The sequence below is a fragment of the Erpetoichthys calabaricus genome, chromosome 18, assembly GCF_900747795.2.
Source record: "Erpetoichthys calabaricus chromosome 18, fErpCal1.3, whole genome shotgun sequence".
Lineage (NCBI taxonomy): Eukaryota > Metazoa > Chordata > Cladistia > Polypteriformes > Polypteridae > Erpetoichthys > Erpetoichthys calabaricus.
The window spans coordinates 48,040,912-48,066,165 of NC_041411.2; the positions used below are offsets into that span (position 1 = coordinate 48,040,912).

At 38.9% G+C, this 25,254-nt stretch overlaps 2 protein-coding genes across 2 annotated transcripts in view; one reads left to right on the top strand and one right to left on the bottom strand.

Moving 5' to 3' along the window:
- The window catches only part of cacna2d4a (calcium channel, voltage-dependent, alpha 2/delta subunit 4a), a 791,862-nt gene that overhangs the window by 441,530 nt on the left and 325,078 nt on the right, over positions 1-25,254 (top strand). The gene's annotated exons all lie outside the window — the stretch shown is intronic.
- Positions 1-25,254, bottom strand: part of lrtm2a (leucine-rich repeats and transmembrane domains 2a) — a 98,788-nt gene that overhangs the window by 39,874 nt on the left and 33,660 nt on the right. Inside the window, exon 2 of the mRNA XM_028824238.2 lies at positions 21,953-22,135. Within this exon, the coding sequence (XP_028680071.1) occupies positions 21,953-22,004 (52 nt within the window). The 5' untranslated portion in view covers positions 22,005-22,135. The remainder of the gene's footprint in view (positions 1-21,952; positions 22,136-25,254) is intronic.

Here is a 25,254-nt window from a genome sequence, read left to right on the forward strand (position 1 = left end):
CTAAAACAAAACACCCAACATATAGGGAGTAGCACTGGTGTTGGCCATGCATGACTTATCTGAAAGCATAATGTCTGAGTTTACTAAGATCTGAAAATCCATTTTTGAACCTGCTGCAAAGATGTCTCTTTGAAAATGCAGGTTAGAATTGCTTGCTAGCTTCTCAATGAGTGCAACGGAATCTGGAGTTTTTCATTGTGTAATGGAGATAAGCAGGAAGACTTAACATCACTTCCATCACTTCCTTACCGACAACCAAAGGTTCAGACACTTGTAAGATTCAAAAATTGTACAAAGCTGTAATATATCACAAGGGAGTCTGATGTCCTACATAGTTTTAAAACCTGCACCTCATCCCCTTGTGATGTGTGTTTGTCTTAAGTTATTTCTGTTTACTCAAGTTCCATGGTACCCATCTAATTTGCTTGCAACTTCCTAGCTTTTATTTTCTAGCATTAGCAGGAATCCTAACCTGTCTGAGTAACTTCAATAATAGAAAGAAAATTCCCTGAAATACCAGGAAATATTTCACTTGCATGAATGTGATAAGTCTTTAAGCCATCAGACCTCCAACGCCTTTCCTTTCAGCAATTCCTTATTTCACAAAGGTTCCTTGCTGCTGTGTTTTTCTTGAGTGTGTCAGAATGTTTTACTGAGCTCTGCACCAGGGGAACAGCCTACAAATCTCAATTTGATTCAGACTGCCAAATCAGACTTCTTCACGCAAAGTATTCAATCCATCTTTCAATCAGTTTCAAAGATACTGTACACAATTACCCTTCTTTGCGGGCACTTTCACAAAGAGCTTTACAAAGCTATTATGAAAAATGACAGAGCTTGGAAACAAGTTGGGAAACACAGGATCTCTTCAAGCTCTAAGGCATTTTGCCAACAATATGTCACAGTAACATGGCTGAAGAGAGACCAAATAAAAAATATACTATATAAAGGAAACAAGTGCAGTGGTGTTCGAGAGTAATAAGGAACAAGGGCTTGAATGAAACTGAAATCGATCATTTGTGTGATGACGTGTCAAAGGGAGTTAATTTCTATGGATTGTATCAGAAGCAGCTATTTGAGTATATTCTGGAGAACAATGTCTACAACATTCTGCTTCATTTTACATGTACATTACATTTGCCTACTTAGAAGAAACTTTTATCCAAAGAGGTCAACATAATCAAGTTAATATCAACCTGAGGGACTGTTTGTTACAGGACAACTATACTAATTGGTCATCACAAGTGAAGAGCTCAGAAAGAAACACAAGTGAGTTCAATTCTTAGGTTAGAATGCCAAATTGATGTGGGCAACTCATTCCACCAATTAGAAACTACACATGAAAAGAGTTTGAGTTGAAATTTGATGCCACACAGAGGTGGCATCACCAGATGCCATTCATTAGCAGATTTAAGTGAATGAGAAGGAGAATAGGACCTCACAATATTCTGTAAGCAAGAATTGTGATTTGAACTTAATACGTTCTGCTACAGAGAGCCAATGTAATGATCTGAAAAGAAGAGTAACATGTGCCTGCTCCAGCTGGTTGAACATCAGGCATGCTGCTGCATTCTGAATCATCTGCAGTGGCTTGATACTTCTGCCAGCAGAGAGTTGCAATAGTCCAGATACGACAAGATCAAAGCGACCAGGACTCCTGCTGCATACTCTGACATGGCCTGATCTTGCAGATGTTGTATAGAGTGAATCTGCAAGACCAAAAGATCATTGCAACATGGTCAGTGAAGGACAATTGGTAAGTGATCACCACCCCAAGGTTGTGTACTGACTTGGCAGGTCTGATGAGCTGACCTAAATAGAGATGTATTGCTGAATAGACAGGTTAGCTGGGATAATAAGGAGGTCAGTCTTTTCCAGGTTGAGATGGAGACAGTGCTTCTTAATTCCAGGTTGCAATATCAGTGACACATGCAGAAATTCTAGCTGATACCTTTTGGTCCTCTTGAGGGAATGACACATACAGTTGTTGTATCATCAGTATAGCACTTACAGTATGAGAGAAACCATGAGACTGGATTATAGGACCTAGTTAGGTAGTGTATAAAGAGAAGAAGAAAGGGCTTAACACTGATTCTTGGGGCATCCTCCTGTGCTTGCTGTTGTACCCTTGACGTTTATCCAAGAGGTAGGACTCAAACTACCTGATAGCTGCCCCAGTGATGCCAAAATCAGAGCGGGTGGCAAGAAGAATCTAATGGTTGACCTTGTTAAAAGCAGAGGAGATATCAAGAAGGATGAGAATAGATGACATGTTTGTAGCTCTAGGTAGTTGTATTGTCTTAAGAACAGTAAGTAGAGCCGTTTTGGTAGAATGGCTTCTCTTGAAGCCTGACTGATTAGGATAAGGGCGGAGATGCAGGTTATTAGGACTGACCTTGCCATCCACGCTAATGTTTGGGTCATTTGGACACTGATCTCTCTAAAATGCTGTTATATTGCTAGAAGGAGACCACCCTTGTACACGCTATTTCAGAAGTGAGCTCCTGGTCTGGAAGTTTCAGTTGTAAGCTGAGCTAGTTAACACTGCATGCTACTTCCTGTATCCGTTGCTTCTGTAGTAGACCTTTTTGTAAAGGGTAGCTAGTTTACCTAATTAAGGTCAACCATTATAATCATGTCATGTTATTTTTCCATAATATTAAGGGTGACACAGTCGTGCAATTGATAGCACAGCTCCACCACAGCTGGGTTTGAATAACAGTCTATTCACTGTCCGTGTGGAGTTTAGATGTTCTGACATGTCAATGTGGGTATTTGTTTCTGGTACTTCAGTTTTTCTCCCAGATCGTGAGGAATAGAGTAACTGGTCACTCTAGAGTAGACCTGTGAAAGTGTGTGTAAGTTTGTGAATGAAGTCTGCAAAAGATTGGCACCCTGTCTTTACTCCTGCCTTTCACTGGGATAGGTGCTAGTAGCTCACAATCTTGCTTTGTTCTAAGCAATGCAGTATGACTGGTCAAGAGCATAAGGTGGAGCTGAAAAAATTATCTTTTTTTTCCTGATAATACATTTATTGTTCAATTTTATTTGATACTAGCTGAAATACCCAATGTTGCCCCAGAGGAAAATAAAGTGTTATTTTTTAATTGTTTGAGAAAAATGTAATTAAAAAAAAACAACTTTAAAAATAAAAATAAATTAACAAACAATGAAAAATTCACTAATGTGCTTGTCTTTCGGTCTTGTATGTATGTTATTATCCTGTTCGTGCTCGGAACTGGCCAACTCTGTTAAAGCAACAGGGGCGCGGTGCTGCTCAAACAAAGAATGCTGGCAGTCACTTCCAGCTCACCCTCTTGTGGTCGTTCCGAGTGTCAACTGGATGATAACATGCATACAAGACTGCAAGATCATCCCCCAACCTACCCAGAAGGGTGTGGGTTAGGGTTGATTTCACCCTACAGTATTTTTAGTCGACCAATGAGAAACGTGTACCAAGTTTCATTAAGATCGCTCCGGCCGTTCAGAAGTGATGCTTGGACATACATAAATAACTCACATACATTGATTTATATATATACACAGTGGATACAATAGTTTCATATGCCTAATAAAGTAGCAGTATTAAATATGCAATATGTGTAAAGAAAGTGATGAAGGAAGTCAAGCTACTTTAGTGTTTTCGTGCACAACACATTTCATGCTATTTCTTCAATCTGAATTGGACTGCAGGTTTCAACATGTAATACGCCACTGTTTACATCTGTCCAGTTGGTTATCTCTCATATTTGCAGTTTATTTTTAGCTTGACGAGACAAGCCACTTCACTAGTTGCATTTTCACAGCATCTATTCATTATCCCATGAAGCATCCATCCATCCAGGAGCAGCAGTCTAAGCAAAGATGCCAAGATGTTTCCTTTCCCTGCTATCTCCTCCATCTCTTCTTGGGTGGCAATACTGAGGTGTTCCCAGGCAAGGTAGGAGATATAAACTCTTGAGCATGTCCTGGGACTTCCCCAATGTCTCCTCCTGGTTGGATGTTCCCGAAACACCTCTTCTCATGTCCTAATCAGAGTAGCAGCTCAACTTTGACTCCTCCCAAATGTGTGTGCTTCTCATGTTACTTCTGAAAATGAATCCTTTGCATCCCTGGGAAGGAAGCTCATTTCCACTGCTTATAGCTACAGTCTAGTTCTTTTGGTCACTACCCAAAGCTCGTGGTCTTAGATGAGAATAGGAACATAGATTGACAAGTGAATCGAGAGTTTTGCCTTATGGCTCAGCTCTCTCTTTAACATGATTAACTAGTACAACCTCCACATAACTACTGACGTAACAACGATCCATCTGTTCACTTCTCGATCTCTTCATCCCAGACTCATGAACAGGACACCAAGATACTTAAACTTCTCAGTTTCAGAAGCATCTGCTTGCCGACATGGAGGACTGGGGACTCCACGGTTTTGCAGCAGAAAACCATGTCCTTTAGACAGTAAGGTGCTGATCCTCAGATAAACTGACAAACTATTTAATTTAAAAATATAAACTAATCAACATACTACAAAAGGTTTTGCATCCCAACACAATAAGGATAATAACATTGACTGACACACATGGTCCACATGGAGAATCTGGAAAGCGGTCGTAAGACCTTGCATACTGTAAAATAGACAAACCCCAGGTGATACAGTAAGCATAGAATACAAAAGATTTGGTTCTCTAAAAAGTGGTCTTAATTGCAATTTTAAGACAGCCAATCCTCAACTTTCTCAGGGGCTATGTTCCTATTAAACAATGCGAAAGTCGAAGGTGCAAGTATTAATACATTGAACTTATGGGGAAATAGAGGTATTTCTTTGGGCAGAGGGAATGAAACCTGCTGAAATTCATCAGAAGATATTGACTTGTGCAGATCAGTAAGCTGTTTGGGTACCCATCTTACGGAAACATTACGGTACCCCAAGTCATCTTGCACTCTGGTGTGTGCAGATGTATAGCTAATATCCAAATGTGCAGCAACAGCAAACAACGTAATCAGTCAGTCTTCTCTGATGAAGGCATTCACATTAGTCTAGGTGAAGCCTAAGTCAAATGAACATGGACGCTCCACTGCAGGAGTGCAATATTGTTGAACAATGCGCTGTAGTGAAATTTCTTTCGGCAGAGGGAGTGAAACCTGCAGAAATTCATCAAAATATATTGTCTTGTGCAGATTAGTATGCTGTTTGGGGTACCCATTCTGCGTAAACGTGTGTGCAATGTTGATGGTCAACCAGATTGAGCTTCATTGGTTACACATATTCTCCCTGGTTTAAATCTTTCTACCCATTCATAAACTTTTCATTGAGTCGTGCTGTTTTTCACTTCCGTACTGAGTCAACATCCTTCTGTGAATTTCAACAGGTTTCACTCCCACTGCCTAAAGAAATTTGACTATGACGCATTGTTCAACAATGGTGCAATCCTGCAGTGGAGCATCCATGTTCATTTGACTTTCATGTTCATTTTGCTTCAACTAGACTAATGGGTGTGCGCTATGTTGTGCATGTTTGAACTACCTATAAGCCACTACAAATGTGTCATATGGCATCAGCTCTCATGTAGTGAAGTTAGTGTGTAATTTATAAATTGCCCTTAGTTTTTAATATTCCCTAATCACAAGATCTCTAGAGGTCCACAAACCAAATGTAATCCAATCTTTTATAAATAATACAAATCCACTTGTCTTATTTTCACATACTTTATATCCTTTTCTTTGTTTATGGATGCTTGTTTATTATGCTGATACTAGACAAAGAGCCCATTTAAACAACGTAAGATGAAACGGGCATGAGTGGAATAGTAATAAGTATAAACACCACAAACCTGATATATAGGTGTATTGAATGAATGCGTAATTGAATCAGAATGCGTAATTAGGCCTCGAGCTGTAGTCAAAATTGCCTTTCAGGCCTCTAGAGCTTTAATCGAAGTCGCCTTTCTCTTTGAATTTTTGCGGCCGTAAATCCGCCGCCTGCTCTGATGTTGGGGTTGGATGTCGGTCGAAGTCGCCTTTCTCTTTGAATTTTCTCGGCCGTAAATCCACCGCCTGCCGCAATGTCGGTCTTGTAAGGTTTTTCGGGCAGCTGCGCAGAAGGCAACTGCGCATTCGGCTTCGGACGAACGTGAGTGAGTGAGTGAGTGAGGAGGCTGGCAAATTATGTATTAAGATTGTACGTGCTCATATTTATTATTTATCTCTCTAGTTCAGGTCCTCCCTCTTCCCAAGGAGCCCTAAAATAAGCCCTCTTCTATATACATTTAAGATGCACACAGTAGATTCAAAAAGCAAATGTTTTAATCAATTTAATTTTTCAGTATCACCTCTTTTCCTAGTATGGCACAGGTGGTATCTCAGGAAAAAAAGATTTTAGAACTGACCTATTATTAAAAATAAAAAAAAAATGCTTCATATGCTATTAGAAATTTCAGGAGCTTTGTTTTTTTGTAAACATAGATTAAAGTAAGGGGTTAATTTTTGTTTAATTTACCACCTCCTCCGGATTATAATTGAATCAATAACTTCTTAGGCTTTCTGCATGCTGACCTGCAAGAGCTTCCATCTGTCATGAATTGTTAAAAACTGGATCAGATGCTTCATCTTAATCATGTTTAGATGCATGCCATGGAATAGGCCATCTTATCCTCAGTATATTTTGAATAAATCATGTGCTCTAAGTAAAATGAAAGTGACACTGGTGGGACATGTTATTCTGACTACACTGTAGCCCAGAATGTCTTGTGTGCCAGCTGGAGCTGTATGTGTTTGAGGCAGGAGAGAATCACATTAGCAAATGAGAGGCTCAGAAATTAATTATTAGATCTGCATTAAAGGGCTCTCAAATGTTTAGCTGGGTCTGATCATCATGTTCACGTTAAACAACATATATTAAAAAAAAACAAATAATATATATTTAATATAATGTAAAGTAAACTGAACCCATGTGAGTGTGAGTATGAGTATGGGTGTGCACACACAAGTGGACTTTATGATGGCCTACCACCCTTATCCAAGGTCAGTTCTTGCTTAGCACCCAATGCTGCTGAGATACTATATAATATATATCCTGGTTCATCTAATTTTGAGGCAAGGGCTGCCACAATCTGTCTTGAAGCATTAGGTACAAAATTGGAAGAAACTTTGCATGGGTCACCACCAACAACAACAACATTTATTTCTATAGCACATTTTCATACAAAGGATGTAGTTTAAAGTGCTTTAACAACAGGACATGCAAGCACCCTCACTGGCCAACGTTGTGCCTCCATTTAATCTCATGTGCATGTTTTTGAAAAAGAGGGAAGAAAATCAAAATACAAAGAGAAAACCCATGCAGACTAGGAGGAGAATAGACAAACTCCAAAAAGATAACGACCATTTAGTGTACTGAATTAAAGCTGACAGTGACAAAGAAGAGACTATAACAGGACCGGGAAATGAATCAAAGTTATGGACAGAAAGAGGATCGTAACCAGGAGGATGAGATGAACCAAACAACGATATGCAAAACACAAAACAAACTCGCAGTCAAAAAAGGCACGCAAAGATTCAGAATACCAAAAGAATGAGAAACGAAGTGATGGTTTAGTTGCTTGTTTTTAAATGAATTGAATTCAATCATCAGTATCGGTTGCTGCATCGCACTGCTATTTATGGCATAGAGCTAATAATGTTAATTATTTTGCACCCCCCTAAGACCCCCCCCACAGTTGTCAGAGACAGAAACACATAAATATGGTAAATAAATGTTATAATAATAAAAATTAACTATTTCCAAGAGACAAATAAAAATCTCTAAACCCATCCAGAAAGATTTATGATTCCCTCAGTCAAAATTGTATTAATATCAAGAGGAATGAGAAATACATTTTACAAAATAATAATTCATAACGATTAGGAATCACCAATTAACCTACTTCCATGCTTTGAGGGTATGGGAGGAAACCGCAGAATAAACAGCATGCATATAATGACAATAAATATATAGAACATTAAATCAGTCTAGATGAGAACAGGCCATTCAGTCCAACAAAGCTCACCAGTCCTATCAATTTAATTCTTCTTAAATGGCATCAAGTTGAGCTTAGAAAGTCCTACTGTCCACTACACTACTTGGTTAGTTATTCCATGTGTCTGTGGTTCTCTGTGTAAAGATAAAGTTTCTAATGTTTGTGCGAAGTTTACCCTCAATAAGGTTCCAACTGTGTCCCCGTGTTCTTGATGAACTCATTTTAAAGTCACAGTCTCGATCCACTGGACTAATTCCCTTCATAATTTTAAACACTTCAATCATGTCTCGTCTTAATCTCCTTTTGCTTAAACAGAGAAGGCTCAGCTCTTTTAATCTTTCTAATTCATCCCCTGCAACCCTGGAATCAGCCTAGCCGCTCTTCTCTGGACCTTTTCTAGCGCTGCTATGTCCTATTTGTAACCCTGAGACCAAAACTGCACACAGACCTCAAGATGAGGCCTCACCAGTGTGTTATAAAGCTTGAGCAGAACCTCCGTGGACTTGTACTCCACACATCAGGGTGCTGTATAACCTGACATTCTGTTAGCCTTCTTAATGGCTTCTGTACCCATGCTGTAGGTAGTGAAGACTCTGCTATGACTCCTAGGTCCTTCGCATATAGCATAATTTTAAGGTTCAGACCTCACACATTGTGTATTCAGATCTAACACATTTCCTTCTTACATGCAATACCATACTTAACTAAATTCATCTTCTACAAACAAGCCCAAGCCTGCATTGTGTGTAAGTCCCCCTGTAATGATTCAATAGATTCTACTTTAGCTGCTTTTCTATCTGGCTTATTATCATCTGCAAATGTAACCAGTTTGTAATTTATATTCCCATCTGGATCTCTTATATACATTAAAAATCATAGCACTGACCCCTATGGGACACCTCTTTTAACATCATATTTGACATCTGTGTAAGACACATCTATGACAATATAAAGGAACATAACATGGAGTATGTCTCTGTGCCAGATTATGAATCACAGTGCGGCAGTAGAGCAAAAATAATCTTCTATTCACAATTTATTTTATAAAGTGCCTTTACTTGTTACTATATAATCTATTCACAGTGTATTTTATAAAATGCCTTTATTTATTCCACCCTCAAAAAAGACAATAAAGACATTTGGATGATATTGCAAAATTTAATTTTTAATAAATTTAAAATAGCAATTCAATGCACCAATACCTGCACTGTAATCCAGTAAACCACATAAGCTTCTATGTTCGGTGCTCATATCTAACAACTGTATCCTTGACTCTGTAAATGAAAGACAGCAAGCGTTCTAGACGGTGTATTAAAAGATATTACAATCAAACTATAAGGGCTTGCAATGACTGAGTATGTTGAGTGATTGCCATAAATTCTTCTAATAAAAGGTTGTCACAAGCTGGAAAGATTTGGAATTGTTCCTTGTAGTGTAAATTTAATTTTCTGTAATTTTAAGGAAAGCCGAACATCATCTTCCCATTGTACAATAGTAGGCGGATATGGATTCTTCAAGCTGAGCAAAATAACACGGTGTGTAGTCGTGTAGTGTTCTTTATTGTGGCAGAGGGATCATTAAGCTGTGAAAAAGCACTGTTAAAGGCTGAGGATTTATAATGATCCTGAGGCTGCCTGATACGTAAATAAAAACTCGAGTACCAGTTGGGCTTGTGTACATATAGTAGCTAAAATGCAATCCAGGGAGATGGGAGCTTCTAAAAAAAAAATCTTTCACTAGTAAGGCTTAAATCCTGGGTGTATTTTTGTATTCTAAATCTCGGGAAGTTGCCCCTGGCTGTGCTGCTTTCACCATGAAATCTGTACAGTTTTTTCAGGTTCAAGTACGCGCCTCCTTCAGTCTGAGTGTGAATTTGTGTGACCCAATTTGGACTAGTATCCTGCCATAAGCTGAGATCCTTCCTTTGTGTCTTTTGATGCTCGCCCCACAGAACCTTCAATTAGATAAATGTGTCTGCTATTGGATGGATAAACAGATAAGTTGCATGGCATAAAGCTGTATTTACAAGTGAATAATAAAAAAATAAAAATGGACCAACAGCATGTTATTATGCAACATTCCTTTGTCAGCAGCCTAAATTTGTTGCATTTGTAAGATGGTTTACAAGCATCATAAACTATTGTCATGGCCAAACCAAAACATTGCAACCTATTAGGAATCCATCAGAACAAACAATATGCTTAGGTAACTGAGCTGCAGGTTTATTTGAACTGCTTCTGTTTTGTATCGCCAATGAAGAATGACTACTTATGAATATCACACTCTGGAACGCAGAAGCTCATTGACAATGCTTATTGCAGTACAAATGATTTGTGCTATATGTGGTCACAGATATTCACTCCATCTGAGGCTGACAGTTTTCGGTGATACAGTATGCCAGGTACCCATGTGGAGTCAATTTCACTTATGGTTGATTTTGAATGATGATGCCTTGCTGTGAATTTCCATGCTGATATTATCCTCGAGGAACTTCTTCCTCAAGTAATACAGATTTTGCAGCCTTTCTTACCACAATACATGTAACATTTACCCAACAATTACATCCCTTTCATCATCTTGGGATCCAGCTAATAATACTTTGTAAAAGAAGGAGTTGCTTTTCTATCTGCATGAAGTATATGCTATATGTAGATCTGCTTGAAAAACAGATCTTTTTATTTCATATGGAAATCTCCTAGGTAATGTATTGACCTGACTGCACTGAGCAGCAGTCACTTTGAAGAGAGATGGAATCAGAAGATGGATCATAAAAAAATAACTACCCAAGGTCAAACCGTTATGGCAAGATTTAATAACACAGCCTAAGACATGAGACTAAAATCATAAGTTCAGAATTGTAGTGAAAATGTTGGCAACCCAAAATAGTGAATACAGCCAAAGCAAACACACTAGATGGAAACCTTAGTCGAAGGGCAGAAAAAACACATCAGGTATTACGTTGTATCCACGAACTTGGAAGATGAACACTCCATGCTGCTAATACAGGTGTTCCAATTCATGACACATATACACTTTGTATTGTAAAATCCAACCATCTCTTTTCTGAACCAGCTATTTTCCCAATTACAGGGTTAAAGTGGAGCCTACCCCTAAAACACTCCTCAAAAATAGGCACCCAGCTCTGACTGGAATGCTCATCCATTTGCACAAAAATCATGAGCAAAAAAAAAATTCAAAGTTAAGCGAATCTCACTACGGTTGTAACTGTAGTGAAGTTCCTCAATCAGTACCCTTTGTGGCATCCAAACAATTCTGGTGGGGCGTAGCATACTGCAAGAAGGAGCGGAGCTATCCTGAGAAGTCATCCATAAAAGTGGTCATGCAGAGGGTGTGTTAGGGTATGTGTGAGAACGAGAGGGTGAGCAGGAGATATGAGAGTAGTACTTGGGACTTTCACGAGATCTGCAGCTCTGCTTGAATCCAGGTTTATGGGCACCAGCAAGTCTCGGAAAGTTACAATACACAAAATTAATGTCTATAAACATAGTATTGTGTCTTTTGTTTATCCCCCAAAACATAGTATTAAAATGAGCAGTATTTCAACATGAATCAAATATTGAACACTGAAAGCAGAAATTTAGTAAACATATGTTACTGCATGATTAATATGTAACAGCAAACACCCAACACATTCACAGTTTCAGTCCATAGATGTGGAATATCATTTTTCAAGTGGATGTGGTCCAAAATGTTTCATTTCCAGCTTTTGTTCAATATGCAAAATGCTAACTTGTACTATGCACCTCACCAGTGGATGAGATCTGAACAGAAGTGATGAGAACACTGGAAAATCCTGGAATTGTATTGCTTAACGCTGCATCTTCAATGTTAAGTGGAAGATGTAGACAGTGCATGAACTCTAACAGATTATGGTGGTGGTGTCCACTTTTTTTTACAATGAGAAATGAGAAGCTGTGTTCCATTTATGGTGGGGTCATGCTTCTCAACCCTTCTGGAACAGCTAATCTCACTGATCATTGATTGATGAATAGCATTGTGGATTCTGTTCTAGCTGTGGAAGAATAGACCAACTCTTGTTCTTGCAGCAATGCTTTATGGGTCGTAAGAGTCTGCCAATCCATCCTGCTCTGTGGACTTATAAAAAACATATAACTCTGTAATCCAAGATATAATTTGGAGGGTGGTTTAAGATTATGGTACTCTGGGGCCACTGTATGCACATACAAGAGTTCGTTCAGCTTCCTCGGTATTAAGTCAATTAAAGGCTTCTATGGACAGATAATCAAGGTGCAGCAGAGCCTTGTAGAATATTTCATTTAGGTATCAAAAGGTTGGCTTCTATACTGCTTACAGAAAATATTGTCATGTTGGACACATTATCCTATGATCTTTGGTGCACACTGGAAAGGTTCACAAACTGAGTGTTATAGGGGTGTGATGAGAATTAGTGGTCTTGGTGTGATTTGTTTATTGTGCTGCTGCCCAAATATAAGAATTCAAGTACCTCATAGTCTTATTCTCAAGTCACGGCACAGGTGATTGTGAGACTGTCCTACAACTGACTGGTGGAAATCTTATGGATGTTGTACAAAACTTTCAGTTATGAAGCCAGGTTGGTGGTGGTTTGGGTTTTGTTCAGTCTCATTATGCTTCTGTGGTCAATGTGAAGTGAAGCAAAATTGCACTGTTTATTGGTGAACTAAGTAGATTACAATATACAAGCATTCCAGGAAGCTCAGGCCCCTACTTCAGGTAAGGTGTAATACAGAAACTGGAGTTACATTTGTTTATATACACACCAGGAAAGATATACAATTCTAAAACCTTTAAATGAGACATCTACTACTACTCCTCTATGGTCACAGACTCTGTGTAATGACAGAAAGAATCAGATTGTCAGTGTAAGCTTTTCCTTTCCAGGGTAGATGGACTATCTGTCATTGGTATGGTGAGGTACTTAAGCAATATGGTAGGGTCTCAGAGTACAACCACATTTCTCTGGATCAAGAGGAACATTTTTTTTGGATTCCTCCAGAACACCACATGAAATCCAGAGTGATTCAATGCTGGAATCTTCCAAGGAGGTGAATACTTCGTCTTGGCACTTATAGCTGAAGAATCCGAGCATAGGTCAACTAAACTGGCAGCAAGGGGACAGAGTGAGACATTTGAGGTGGCAGGAGGAAATCAAACTGAAATAAAGAGAGGAGAGTTGGAAAAACAGTGGAGTTAATACTACCAAGGCTATGAGAGGTTCAGTTTAGTTGCATTTTTGTCTGCACTGTGTTTAAGCATGAGTCATACCTGCTATAATCAAATATTTAATACAGTTGCCAGTCAGGCATATTTTATAAGGGTTTTCAACAAGTACTAATCCACAGATTGCAAAAACATATATGCCATTCAGTTTCAGGGTAGCTATTAACACTATTTTCAGCAACTGAATACCCACTATGGCTACCACCTAATACAAAGATAACATACACTACTGAGTGTGTGCTTAGACAGGCAGTCGTGAACATGGAAAGTAACTGCGACACTTTTTCTAAGAGAGCTGAAAGTCTGGCAGATACATGCCATTGTATTAGTGATAGTGAAATAGAAATAATATAATGAAATGCTATACAGAGATCATATTAAAGGATCTGGAAATCTTGGAGGCCATTCTATCACATATGCAGTGTTTCATTTGAAGTGGGAAGTTGGAATTTACAAGTTCCTTGTTGGAATTTTCAATTGGAATGCCCCCTTAAGTTGGATACTCCGGGCTGGTCTGTCAAGTCCGCGTTTGTCCGACTTCAGATCATGATGGCAATGTACACCGTGAACTTGATTGAAAGCTGTAATATTATACTGTTTATTAGCACTTCTGTCTCACTAAATCAGTTGTACACATAGTACTGTCCAGCTTCTCTATCTGTTGACATGTTGCTGTGGTGTTTGGATGCGTGAAATATTGCATAATGCATTTTCCTCAACTGCTGTTTTTTCCTGAAGGAGCAATCACTGCAAAGGTTTTCCTGAATGAGTCCATATTGGTTTTCTTAAATGTTTTACTGCAATGTGGTCAACTCTGACATAAGACTCCTGGGGTAAATGGAATGCAGCCTAAGATGAATTTTGCAATTTATTTTTAAATTAAATAAGTTCAGGTTTATTGTATCTTACTTGATAATCACTCCCAAACTAGTGCCAGCTCTATAACTCAAACAACAGACAATACATTGTATTATATAAAGAGAAAAAAACATTATAGCAGCAAATCAGGCATACAAAACAGACTAGCAATCCAAGTGGGCGGCTTGAAGCCTTTTTGACAGCAAGCTAATCCATCCGGTTCGTTCTATGGACAGCATCAGAATACACACACTTAATAAAGGTTACGTAGCCAGAACACCTTCTGTTCGATCTTTTTCAGAGTGGAAATACCCATTACCTATTCTTTTATTTCCTTTTACAGATGCACACTGATGAAGCCTCCCACCAATCCCATTACAATTTGTTTTACAAACCACATTAGAAGATAATTCAAAGTAACAGCAAAGTGAAATGCTACAGAACATAATTCAAATACACAGTTACTCAAAGGCCAATAAACATTGGGAATGTTAGTTCAGTTTTTTTTATTGTTGTATGTCATAAAAATGTCAAGGTTCTTATTCACAATTGTCCTCTCATTTAAATTATTATTAGGTAAGAAGCAAAGAATATGACACAAAATATACACACGGTAGCACAGAACGATGTGACAGCTTACAGGACAAAATATAAATGAACAAAATGCACATATGGTAAGCAGTGGGGTCAGTTTGGAGGCTTTTTAGTGTCTCACCTATGTGGTCTCAAGGTTCATGTTTCACTCTTACCTTTAACACAATATCTTGATACTGATTGGTGCACAGTTCTCAGGGCCTAGGGCTTTCTCATTTTGAGAAGTGAACCCACAACCTCTTTCATCTTTGGATTGTCACTGGTTCTGCAGTGTCATTTGCAACTAAAACAAGGTACCTTTCCTCATCTGGCTCCACTCTTGCTTAGCTTCTACCTTTTTCTGCAACCTCTTTCATGTCTGGATGCCTCTCATGGACCTTCAGGTAAATTTTGCAGTATTGTGGGGCATTGGATTGACATTGGCTCTGCACTGCCATTCAAAACTGAAACAAGGTGCCTTTCCTCAAATGGCTTCACTCTTGCTTGGCTACTAACCTTTGAAAGACTCACCTCTGTGATCCAAACTTTTCTTCAACCTGATCGCTCCAGGAATTTCAGTTCATTGCAATGAATGCCATAGGATTTGATGTTGATATTTAGGTTGACCCTAATTCTCTTTATGGTTCTTCCCTATACTCTGCTCTCAAGCAGGTGTTTTGGAAGTCATGTTGTAATGCATTCCAATGATGATGTGTCCAACCCCAATGGAAATTATGGCAGGCAATCATGACCTCAATACTGTCACATCTACCTATGACACACAGGAATCTGAAACATCTGGGGCCTCATTTATAAAGCTTGCGTGTACGCAAAAAAAGAGGCTTGAAATGTGCATGTCCAACTTCCCACGTAAACATTTTGATTTAGTTAAGAAAACTTGACGAGAAAGCTTACATACCTGTAAATTTACGGCATCTCTGACCAACGCATATGCACTAGGAAATGACGTCACCCTTGATCAAGCAGGGAAATGTAGTCAAACCAGCTAAACAACGACTCACACACATACTAATTTATATCAGTGACCCATTATTGTAATGTATGTTGTTTTGAAAAATGTATTACACCTGAAAAAGTGATAAATATGATGTACAGACACTATTTTTGTTCCATTTTAAAAGAGCCAAGCCAATGCTACGTATTTGCCCTGAAGAACGTTTTTCACTTTTCATGCCGTTTACATTGACTATCTGTTGTCACTTCTCCAGGACCTGGCCAACAAGATAGGAATATCTTCATCAAGCTTCACGCCTTGAGCATGGAAAAGGCACTATATAAATAAAATGTATTATTATAACTCCAGCATATCTGCCATGCTTGAAGCCATTAACTGATGCCAAGTGTAGGAGTACATACATTAAAAAAAATAAAATAAAAACAGGCCATTTGCAGCAGTGTCTGGTTCTCCTCATGTACCTGGAGTACTTTACTGTACTCATATTACAATAAAGGCACCTAGCGAGAATGAAGCTGCTTTTGTTAACCATGATCAGTTACATTCCATTAATACACAAGTCACCCATGATGTTACTAGCAAACACCGTGTCTCAGTGGCTTGGGTTAACCTCTGATTAGTTTATTTTGAAGCAAAGCTGCTTTGACAGATTTGACGGTGCTGTATGTGGACGCTAGCTTTTATTGGCATGTGCATTTTGATGATTTATTGGCATGTACATATTTTCACGCTCAGGTCCACTCAATGTTTTATAAATGAGGCCTTTGATCCCCGGGATGCTTGTTTCTTTGTCCTCAGGGACAGGCTGTTGCAGCTGGCAAAGAAAGAGACATTCTATGTCAGACTCCCTTTAATCTTCCAGTAAATGTCTGACAGCAGTTGTCTCTAGCAATGTCCCATTCCAACAGGCAAACTCTTTATTTGAAATATCCTTGAGTGGAGATTCAGCCTCAGAGACCAAACCTAGTAGTTATTAGTTTAAGGTTGAGTACACTTCTTATGTACAAAAAATATAAAACCACTCAATTTCATAACTGGGCTGACTTGATTAAATTCATAATTCTGGGGGTCAATCTCAGTAGCATTTGGCATAAAGCAGGAACTAACTGGATGGCACTTACAGAAAGCCCAATAATAAGGAGCAACCATGTGATAGTAAGAAGAGCATGCAAAGGTAATAATAATAATAATATGAAGCTAAAAGAAATGTTAACTTCAGAAATACTTTACCTAGGAGACCATTGGTCATTTGAGTTAATAAACAGCACACTACAATGAAAGTGCAGAATTCAGTGGTGTCCATTAAAACTTGAAATATTCATGGGGCTATCCATTCTTCAATCCAATTTTAAAACCACTTTAGTTCACTACACTATAAAGTCACAGAGAGACAAAGCCTTTACCTGTAGTAGAAGGTTCAAGGCAGCAACCAAACCTGGCCACACAAACACTGACTCATACCACAGCGACCTACATTTGCTAATTGTGTGTGTTGGGTTAGATGGTGATTCTACTTTGACCCTTGTTTAGGTCTGTCAATGAGAGGGCCCTGAGATGTCCATGACCTTATACTGTAGCGATTACTTCTAGGACTGACCCCAACCCTCCAGCAACTCTCAATTGGATGAAGCAGCTTTGAGAGTGCTATTGCTAAAGAAAGCTATCATAGACATCAGTTATGATTCTATTTTTGTTTAACATTTTTCTCAGACTTCAGTTAGGGTGTTTCTGAATGTTGTCTTTATCATTTGGGGGTTTGAAGTATGGAGATTTCATATATCTCACAAATGTCTGTACAATTATATATCTATTTAACATAGTTGGAATATTTTTGTCCATGATACCATATTGTTTTATTACAGGCTCCGGTAACCATAGTGTTATTAAGCATGGTCATGTGAAACATTATTGACACAATCGTATAAAGAACTCAATCAATTCCATAAACATCCAAGTTTGCAGAAAACACTGTGTGTATGTGATTCTGAGTTTCTCTCAGACATTATGAATTTAGGCAACATTTTTTTTTGACCATGATTTCAGGGATTTTTTTTTTCAGGGGGCGGGGGTTTGATCGGTGTGAGTTTTGGCTTACAAACTTTGTGTGTATTTTGAGTTTGTCTAATTGCCTGGTCTGTATCCCTAAAGAAGTGTCTAATGTTTACGAATTAGTATAACATCAGAATGTGCAAACTACACACAGATAGTAACTGGACCAGGTTTTAAAACCAGTCTCTTGGACCACTAACTATTGAATCACCATGCCGATCAAACACAGGCAGAGGCAAGTGTAAATTCAGGAGCTGTTTAATCTCTGAAGATCTGTACCTAATAAAGAACAGCGATTCAGGAGTGCTCATGGTAAGAGCATGTAGTGTTACTGATAATAATAATAATAATAATAATATGAGGGTAAGAGAGATGTTTGCTTCAAAAATACTTGGAGCACATAATAATAATAATAATTCCTCACAATTACTGTATATAGCACTTTTCTCACTACTCAAGGTGCTTCAGTGAGTGGGGAACCACTTCAACCATTACTAATGTGTAGCATCCACCTGGATGATGTGACGGCAGCCATTTTTACCACAGTACGCTCACCACACATTAGCTGTTAGGTGGTGAAGTGTTGAGATAGTTAGCCAATTAGAGACAGGGGATGATTAGGGGATCAGAATGACTAGGCCAGGGTGGGCAATTTAGCCATGACATCAGGATACACCCTACTCTTTACAAAGGATGCCCAGGGATCTTTTATGACCACAGAGAGTCAGGACCTCGTTTTGTGTCTCATCTGAAGGACGGCACCACTTTAACAGCACAATGTAACCATCTCTGCAGAGGGGCATTGGGATACACACACAGACCAAAGAATAAGCACCCCCTGCTGGCCTCACCAACACCTCTTCTAGCAGCATCCCAAGCTTTTCCTAGATGGTCTCCCATCCAAGTACTGGCTGGGCCCAAACATGCTTAGCTTCAGGTGGATGACTTGTTCTGAAGAGCAGTATGGCTGCTGACATAGGTCAGTCGAGGTGATCACAGCAGACAGTGATGTAATTAAGGAGTGTTATGTAACTCAATCCATTTCCATTGACCATTCACCATCAGTCTCAGAATGGAGACCACCCCTGGGACACCCTTTGTCATCACATCACTAGACAAGGAATTCCAGGGTAAAACTAAGTGGACTACATCTTCTAAGCTTGTCCATATTTTTCAACATCATTGTAAAAAAAAAGATTGTGAATTTAACTATCCCATGTCTGAGGTCCTCAACTCTGCTTCTTAAACGTGTGTACACTTCCTTAAACTACAACATCTAATTTTCAACAGACGATTGCAACATTCAATCTAGCTAATTCTTAATTCACATCACCCTTTCCTGCTGTCTCATTTTCTACATGTGCTATGTTTCAGGCTTTCTGGAAGGCTGTATAAAGGAGGCTTGTGTGAAATAAAAAGTGAATTTATGCCTTGAAGTTTATGGAAATCCTATGGAATGCTAAACACGACGCATGTGCTTGTGTTAATTAGAGCTATTTTTAGTCTAATACTTTGCAATGTGCCTGCCTGTGTTACAACAAAAGCCTTGCCTCTGGTGTGCAAACAAAAAGATGGACCTCATATGCCGAGTTAAGATGCTGTCTATATCACAGCTGCTGTCATCCATTAACGTCGCTATTAGGAGATGAAAATCAAGGTCATGTGTTCTTTTTCCCTCTGACAAGTACAGAGGAAATTATTTTGAGGTGTCTGTTTTTTTTTGTGACAGCCGTGCAAGGGCATCTCAGCTAAGCAGGCCCTCGAAAATGAGGACTTTGTGCCGTCATTCGATTGGCTCCTAATGAATGACACCTCTGTTGTTTCTATCTTAGGATGCAGTATGTATCCTTTAATCCAAGACTTAGCTGCTACTGAAGTGTGCTTCTGGTGCCTCTAGTTTTCATTCTTTGCTTTCGGGGACAAAGAAATAAAAAAACAGTTCATTTAAACTACTTTCAGTGACTGCAAGCAGCCTAATGTGCATAGTGTCAGACCCCAAAAATCTGTCCTTATGGAACCACACAGATGTTAAATCAAAGAAGGAGGCTATCTGTGCTTCCCTTGCCCCCACACCCAGGAGCTACTCAGACTTCAGGACTAGTCGTGAATTGCTGTCATTGTGTTGCTTGTTCCACGTCATAGCTGCTGACAGAAAGTCTGTATTTTATGCAGCACTTTTGATTGTAAGCCCTGTCATCAAGTGGTTTATGAAGCTGCCAAAACTGGTCAGATTTAGAAGGGTATGCAACTCCGTTTTCCGTCACATTTAAGTTGTGATTAAGACTTTTAGGGGTGTGGGAGGTCCTGGCTGAATAGTAGATTGATGTTAAAGCGTGGATCAATTCAACCTTAATCAAACTAAAAATATGAAATATTAAAAAGCACTGCAACAAGCATAAAACATATCCCTTGTTTTTCAGCACCCACCACCAGCCTACCAAGGCTCAATGTCATCTTTAGCAAAATTGGGATATACAAAATAACCAGACTTACTTTTTTCTTAATACTGTAAAAAGAAAAAGGAGCGCTATAGGGGATACGGTGACATACAAAGAGAGGAAAAGAGGTGCATCACAAAGTAACATTTGTCTCAGTTTTGGACAGCTAAGCCTAGTTCTTGATGAATTTGCTAGATTTCCTATTGACCCAAGACACAGATGACTCAAGGAAGACTGAATTCTTGAGACTGGATAGCTAGCCGTCCCCCAAGATGAGGTCTGGTGAGAGAGATGGAAAAAGATGAGGTCTGGTCAGAAAGACAGAAAAATGAGTTTTTCTTGCAGAGTGGCAAGAAAGAGAAGTTTCGAATAGTAAAACATTGAGAGATAATAGGCACCAATCCAGAAGGAGGAAGGGTAACAGAGAAATATTCAAAGAAAGAAAGAAACTATTCTTTCAGCTTAAGGGTGAACAATGTACTGAAGACTGAAGCCAGGAAGCACTTCTTTATGCAGAGTTGTGATACTCTGGGAGAAACGACCATGACATGTAGTTGAAGCAATGACTACTTTTAATAAGTATGTGGTTGAGATATTGGGACAGCTTAGCCGAACAAACGGGCTTGATGGACTGAATGGTCTCCTCTCATTTGCCAAATTTCTTATGTTCTAAGATCAAGAGCAACCTATGGTAGCCGAGAGGCAGGAGGGGAAAAAAAACAGGGTAACAGTGCCAAAATACAACATGTAGTACACAGATAGCGAAATGGATCAGCTGAACAGCCAATCAGATGTTGCTTGTGAGGCTAGGCTCAGATTGAGCGAGCTCACTGAGAAGAAGAGACCCTCAAAGTCAGAAGTCAACAGTCATTTGAGCTGAAAGGGTTGTCCTTTGGTGCACCTGGCGTTTGCATGTCCCTGTAATGCCGATGATCTGTGCAGGAAGTGTTTATCCAAGTGAAGAGGGGCCAGTTACATTGATGCTGTGACCCAGATTCACCAAAAGAGGTGGCATAAGATGCACCTCACCATGGAGGGTGGGATTCTTTTAAGGGAAAGTGAAGTGGGGCTCAAATTGAAAGAAGAACCTCCCTCGCAATTAAAGAGGTCTAACTTACAACAAGATTACTTTTCTTAACACCATAAAAACAGAAAGTAAATCATTAATAAAAGGAGCAACAAAGTACAACATAAAGCAACAGAGGCCTTCTCCGCAGTTCTGGAACTTCTGTCTATCTAACAGGGGTTCTACCACCAGCAGCACTTTTCTCTCATCTACCATACGTCTCCCTGAGCTAACAACCATATGCCAGCCAAACCTTTGTCCTGTTCACTTCCTGGCATCATGTTCAGTGAAGCGCTGTCTAGAAGGAACAGCCCCAGCTAGGAAGCAATTCTGCGGCCATTCTGTTAAACACTCCTAGGATGCTTCTTAGCAGCTCCAAATGTCTCTAAAGTCCTTAGTCCCAACTTCCATTTAATGGCCAGGCAACCGACTAGGTAGTTTGTCCTCTATGATGTATAGCACTTATACAATATCCTCATCTCACACCCCTTCAGCACTACTTCTACAAAAACTCAAAAGTTGGACATCCCTTTCTAACTCCTGAAACAGCTGTCATGAATGTTCAGAATCACAATTTCTTGGAATTGCTTAAATAACATGAAAATGCACCTCAATATTTTGGTTTCCTGGCATATTCACTCGAGCCTTTATGGTACCTGTGCACCTGTATAACTTCTCATTTATCATGAGGGAACAAACCAAGAACAACTCAAGTTGAAACACTGTAGTGTCTTCTTACCGTGCTTCCACACTCTCTGCTGATTCTCCCAAGCTTCTTTGGGCTGCGCCATTGTCTTATTAATACCTGCTTATCCAGCTCACATGAGCCAAATACTGGCAACAATGCCTCTCCCGAGTGCAGCTGAAAGCAATTGCTTTAATGCTCAAAGACCCTGATGCCAGTGGTTGCCTATATTAAAGCCTGCAAAATACAAGGAGAAGCTGAAGTTACCATAGGTACAGTAATTAATCAGCATCTGTAAATTCTGTAGACATCACTTTCAAAAAGCACTTTTAAAACAATATAAAATTATTAGAGACAGGATGACTCAGACAGTACATTGAGTGTGCTACAGATAACAATAAATATTGTGTATTCAAAAATGAAAAGTATCAGATACATACAAAAGAGTCTCCAGAGCTTAAAGTAGGTCTATCATAAAAAATAATTGAGATCAGATATACTGGGGCCAATAAACTTCACAGACAAACAGTGAATTCAAGATAGATGGTGTAAAGGTGTTTGGTGTCCATTCACAAAGGTTTTGGAAATATAAAAGTCTAGCATCAGAACGCCATGTCTGTTAACAGATTCAGAAGTTCTACAGACAAATTCTCCAGAGAGTTCAGCTTCAGAATTATATATGGATGTTTCCATGGTGTACATCCTTTGAAACCTAAGTTACAGTACGCTTCTTAGATCTTCCTGAAGTGTAGCATTACCTTCCATACACATACATACATACATATCTTCAACACTTTTCACTTCTAAGGTACTACAAAGGAGTAATGTATGTTTGGGAACTTTCATCTTGGATTTTAATCCACACTAAACCATGGGAATATATAACTGCTTAACTCACTTCCCTGCACTGGCTGTCTGTTAAACATCATATCTCTTATAAGCTTCTTTGACCAACGTAGAAAGTTCATGTTAACATTATTCCTATCTGTCTTTCTAGCAGGTTCTGTTATTACACACATTACCTTATGATGGCCATGTTGTAAAAGTATCCAAGAACATTACCCAGAGTCCAAAATTTATGAAAATGAGGGAAGTCCTCACAAGAGAACTACATCTTAAGTAAAATTATTTACCTTAGAATCCAATAGGCTCTAGCTGTGGACCTCCAGAGCTCCACTCCATTGAAGAGGTTGTCACTTTATATTATACATCAGTGGTAACACCTGGTTACACTATGGTTAAGACTGAGGTTGAGGGAGGGTCATCTGACTCAAGTCAAGTAAACCAAATGACAAAAACCTGCAATCTAATTGGCTGTCCAGTGCAGCTACTGAATCATGCAGCTGCGGAGGTCTGCAGCTGGACCCTTCTCAAATCTGGTGTTGGTGAAGCTTTTTCTTTACAACTACGAGTGCAACATCACCCTGTGAACTGCGTCATCGATCTCTTCTGCTACAGTGCTGATCACTGCTTTGTTGAGGTTTCCATAACTTCGTATATATATTTATTAATTACATTTACGGAATATAATGCTTTTCTAACCTACTCGAAGTGCTACACATAGGCAATAGGAAAGCACTTCAACAACCGCCAATGTGCAGCATCCACTTGGATGATCTAATGACAGCCATACTTGCACCAGTATGCTCACCACAAATTAGTTATTAGATGATGAAGAGGTAAGAGAGATAGACAATTAGAGACAGGGGATGATTCGGAGACCAGAATGACCAGGCCATGGTGAGCAATTTAGCCAGGACATATGGAAACACCCATTCTTTTCGAAAGAAACCCCTGGGATCTTTTATGACCACAGAGAGTCAGGAACTCAGCTTTATGTCTCATCTGAAGGAAAATGCCAATTTTTGCAGCACTGTGTCCTTGTCGCTGCACTGGGGCATTTGGATTCACACACAGACCGCAGGGTTAGTTCCTCTCATGGCCTCACCAACACCTCTTCCAACAGCACTCCAACCTTTTCTTAGATGGTCCCCCAACACTAATACACAACTTCTCTGCTACTCTCTTTAAAATTCTCTCTTTAGGACTTCTTTGAGAAATACTAATCAGGTACAACACAAAGGTTTTAGGGCTTTTATTCCAGGTTTCTTCTGAAGCCCTACTGGCTACAATTATAAATTGCAAGTGTCTCACTGGGAGATTTTTTTTAAAATTATAAATACATGATCCCCAAGTAACGGCTAATTGAGAGCAGGTACAAACCATTAGAATAGTAAATACATGTGACACAATACAGCAAACAGGACAAGCAAAACTTATTCATATAATTCTGTTTATAAAATCTACTTTTTGAGGATAGGAAACGGTCCCTCAATTGATTTATTTGTGGGCTAATGTTACAAAATGTTACATCCTCCAAAATGAGTGGGTTTGAGCGGGCATTGACTGCAGTCTTTGATAGTACTGAGAGCTTTGGCATGGCAGTGTCTGATGTAAATATCCTTGATAGAAGGAAGAAGCACTCCAGGGATTTTTCTGTGCCATGGAGAAGATGCTTTGAATAGCCCTGCAATTATGAATTTCTCAGTTGCCATTCCAAACTTGGATGCAGTCTAATATTGATTCTTTTCAATGGTACATTCATAAGGTTAACCGGGATGTAGGCATAGATATACATTTTTGAAGCCATCAAAGAAATTATAAACATTTTAATGCTTTATTTAGATTGTGCTCATAGGTAGGAACTGGTTTCTGATTATGAAACTTGTAGAAATGAAAACTTGTCGGCTTCCCTCATTATCAATATTGAGAGCAGTTGTGCTAGGATATAAATAAAGATTCAGTTTTTGAAATTTAATACATTTTCAAACCTGTCTGACAACATGTTTTCACTTTGTCATTTGGGGTTATTGGGTGTAGATTGATGGGCAAAAATGGTGAATTTATCCATTTAAACACAATAAACTGTACAAAAAGTGAACAGGTCTGAAGACTTTCTATAATGTATATGTAGATAGATAGATAGATAGATAGATAGATAGATAGATAGATAGATAGATAGATAGATAGATAGATAGATAGATAGATAGATAGATAGATAGATAGATAGATAGATAGATAGCAAGCATCTGTATGTGTGTTTTGCATTGCTTTTCCATTTTTATTACAGTGATTTTATGTTTTTCTTGAATTCTACATTAAACTTTCATTTAAAGTACAGGATAGCATAACTGCAAATATATACTAACTAAAATTGACTTGAACAAAACTTTACAAATAATCACAAATGTATGCATACTGCTGACACAGCATATCAGCAATGCACTCTTAAAAAATAGTTAAAAATACTGTATGTTACCCTACAGAAATTGATGAGAAACAACTTTCTTCACATG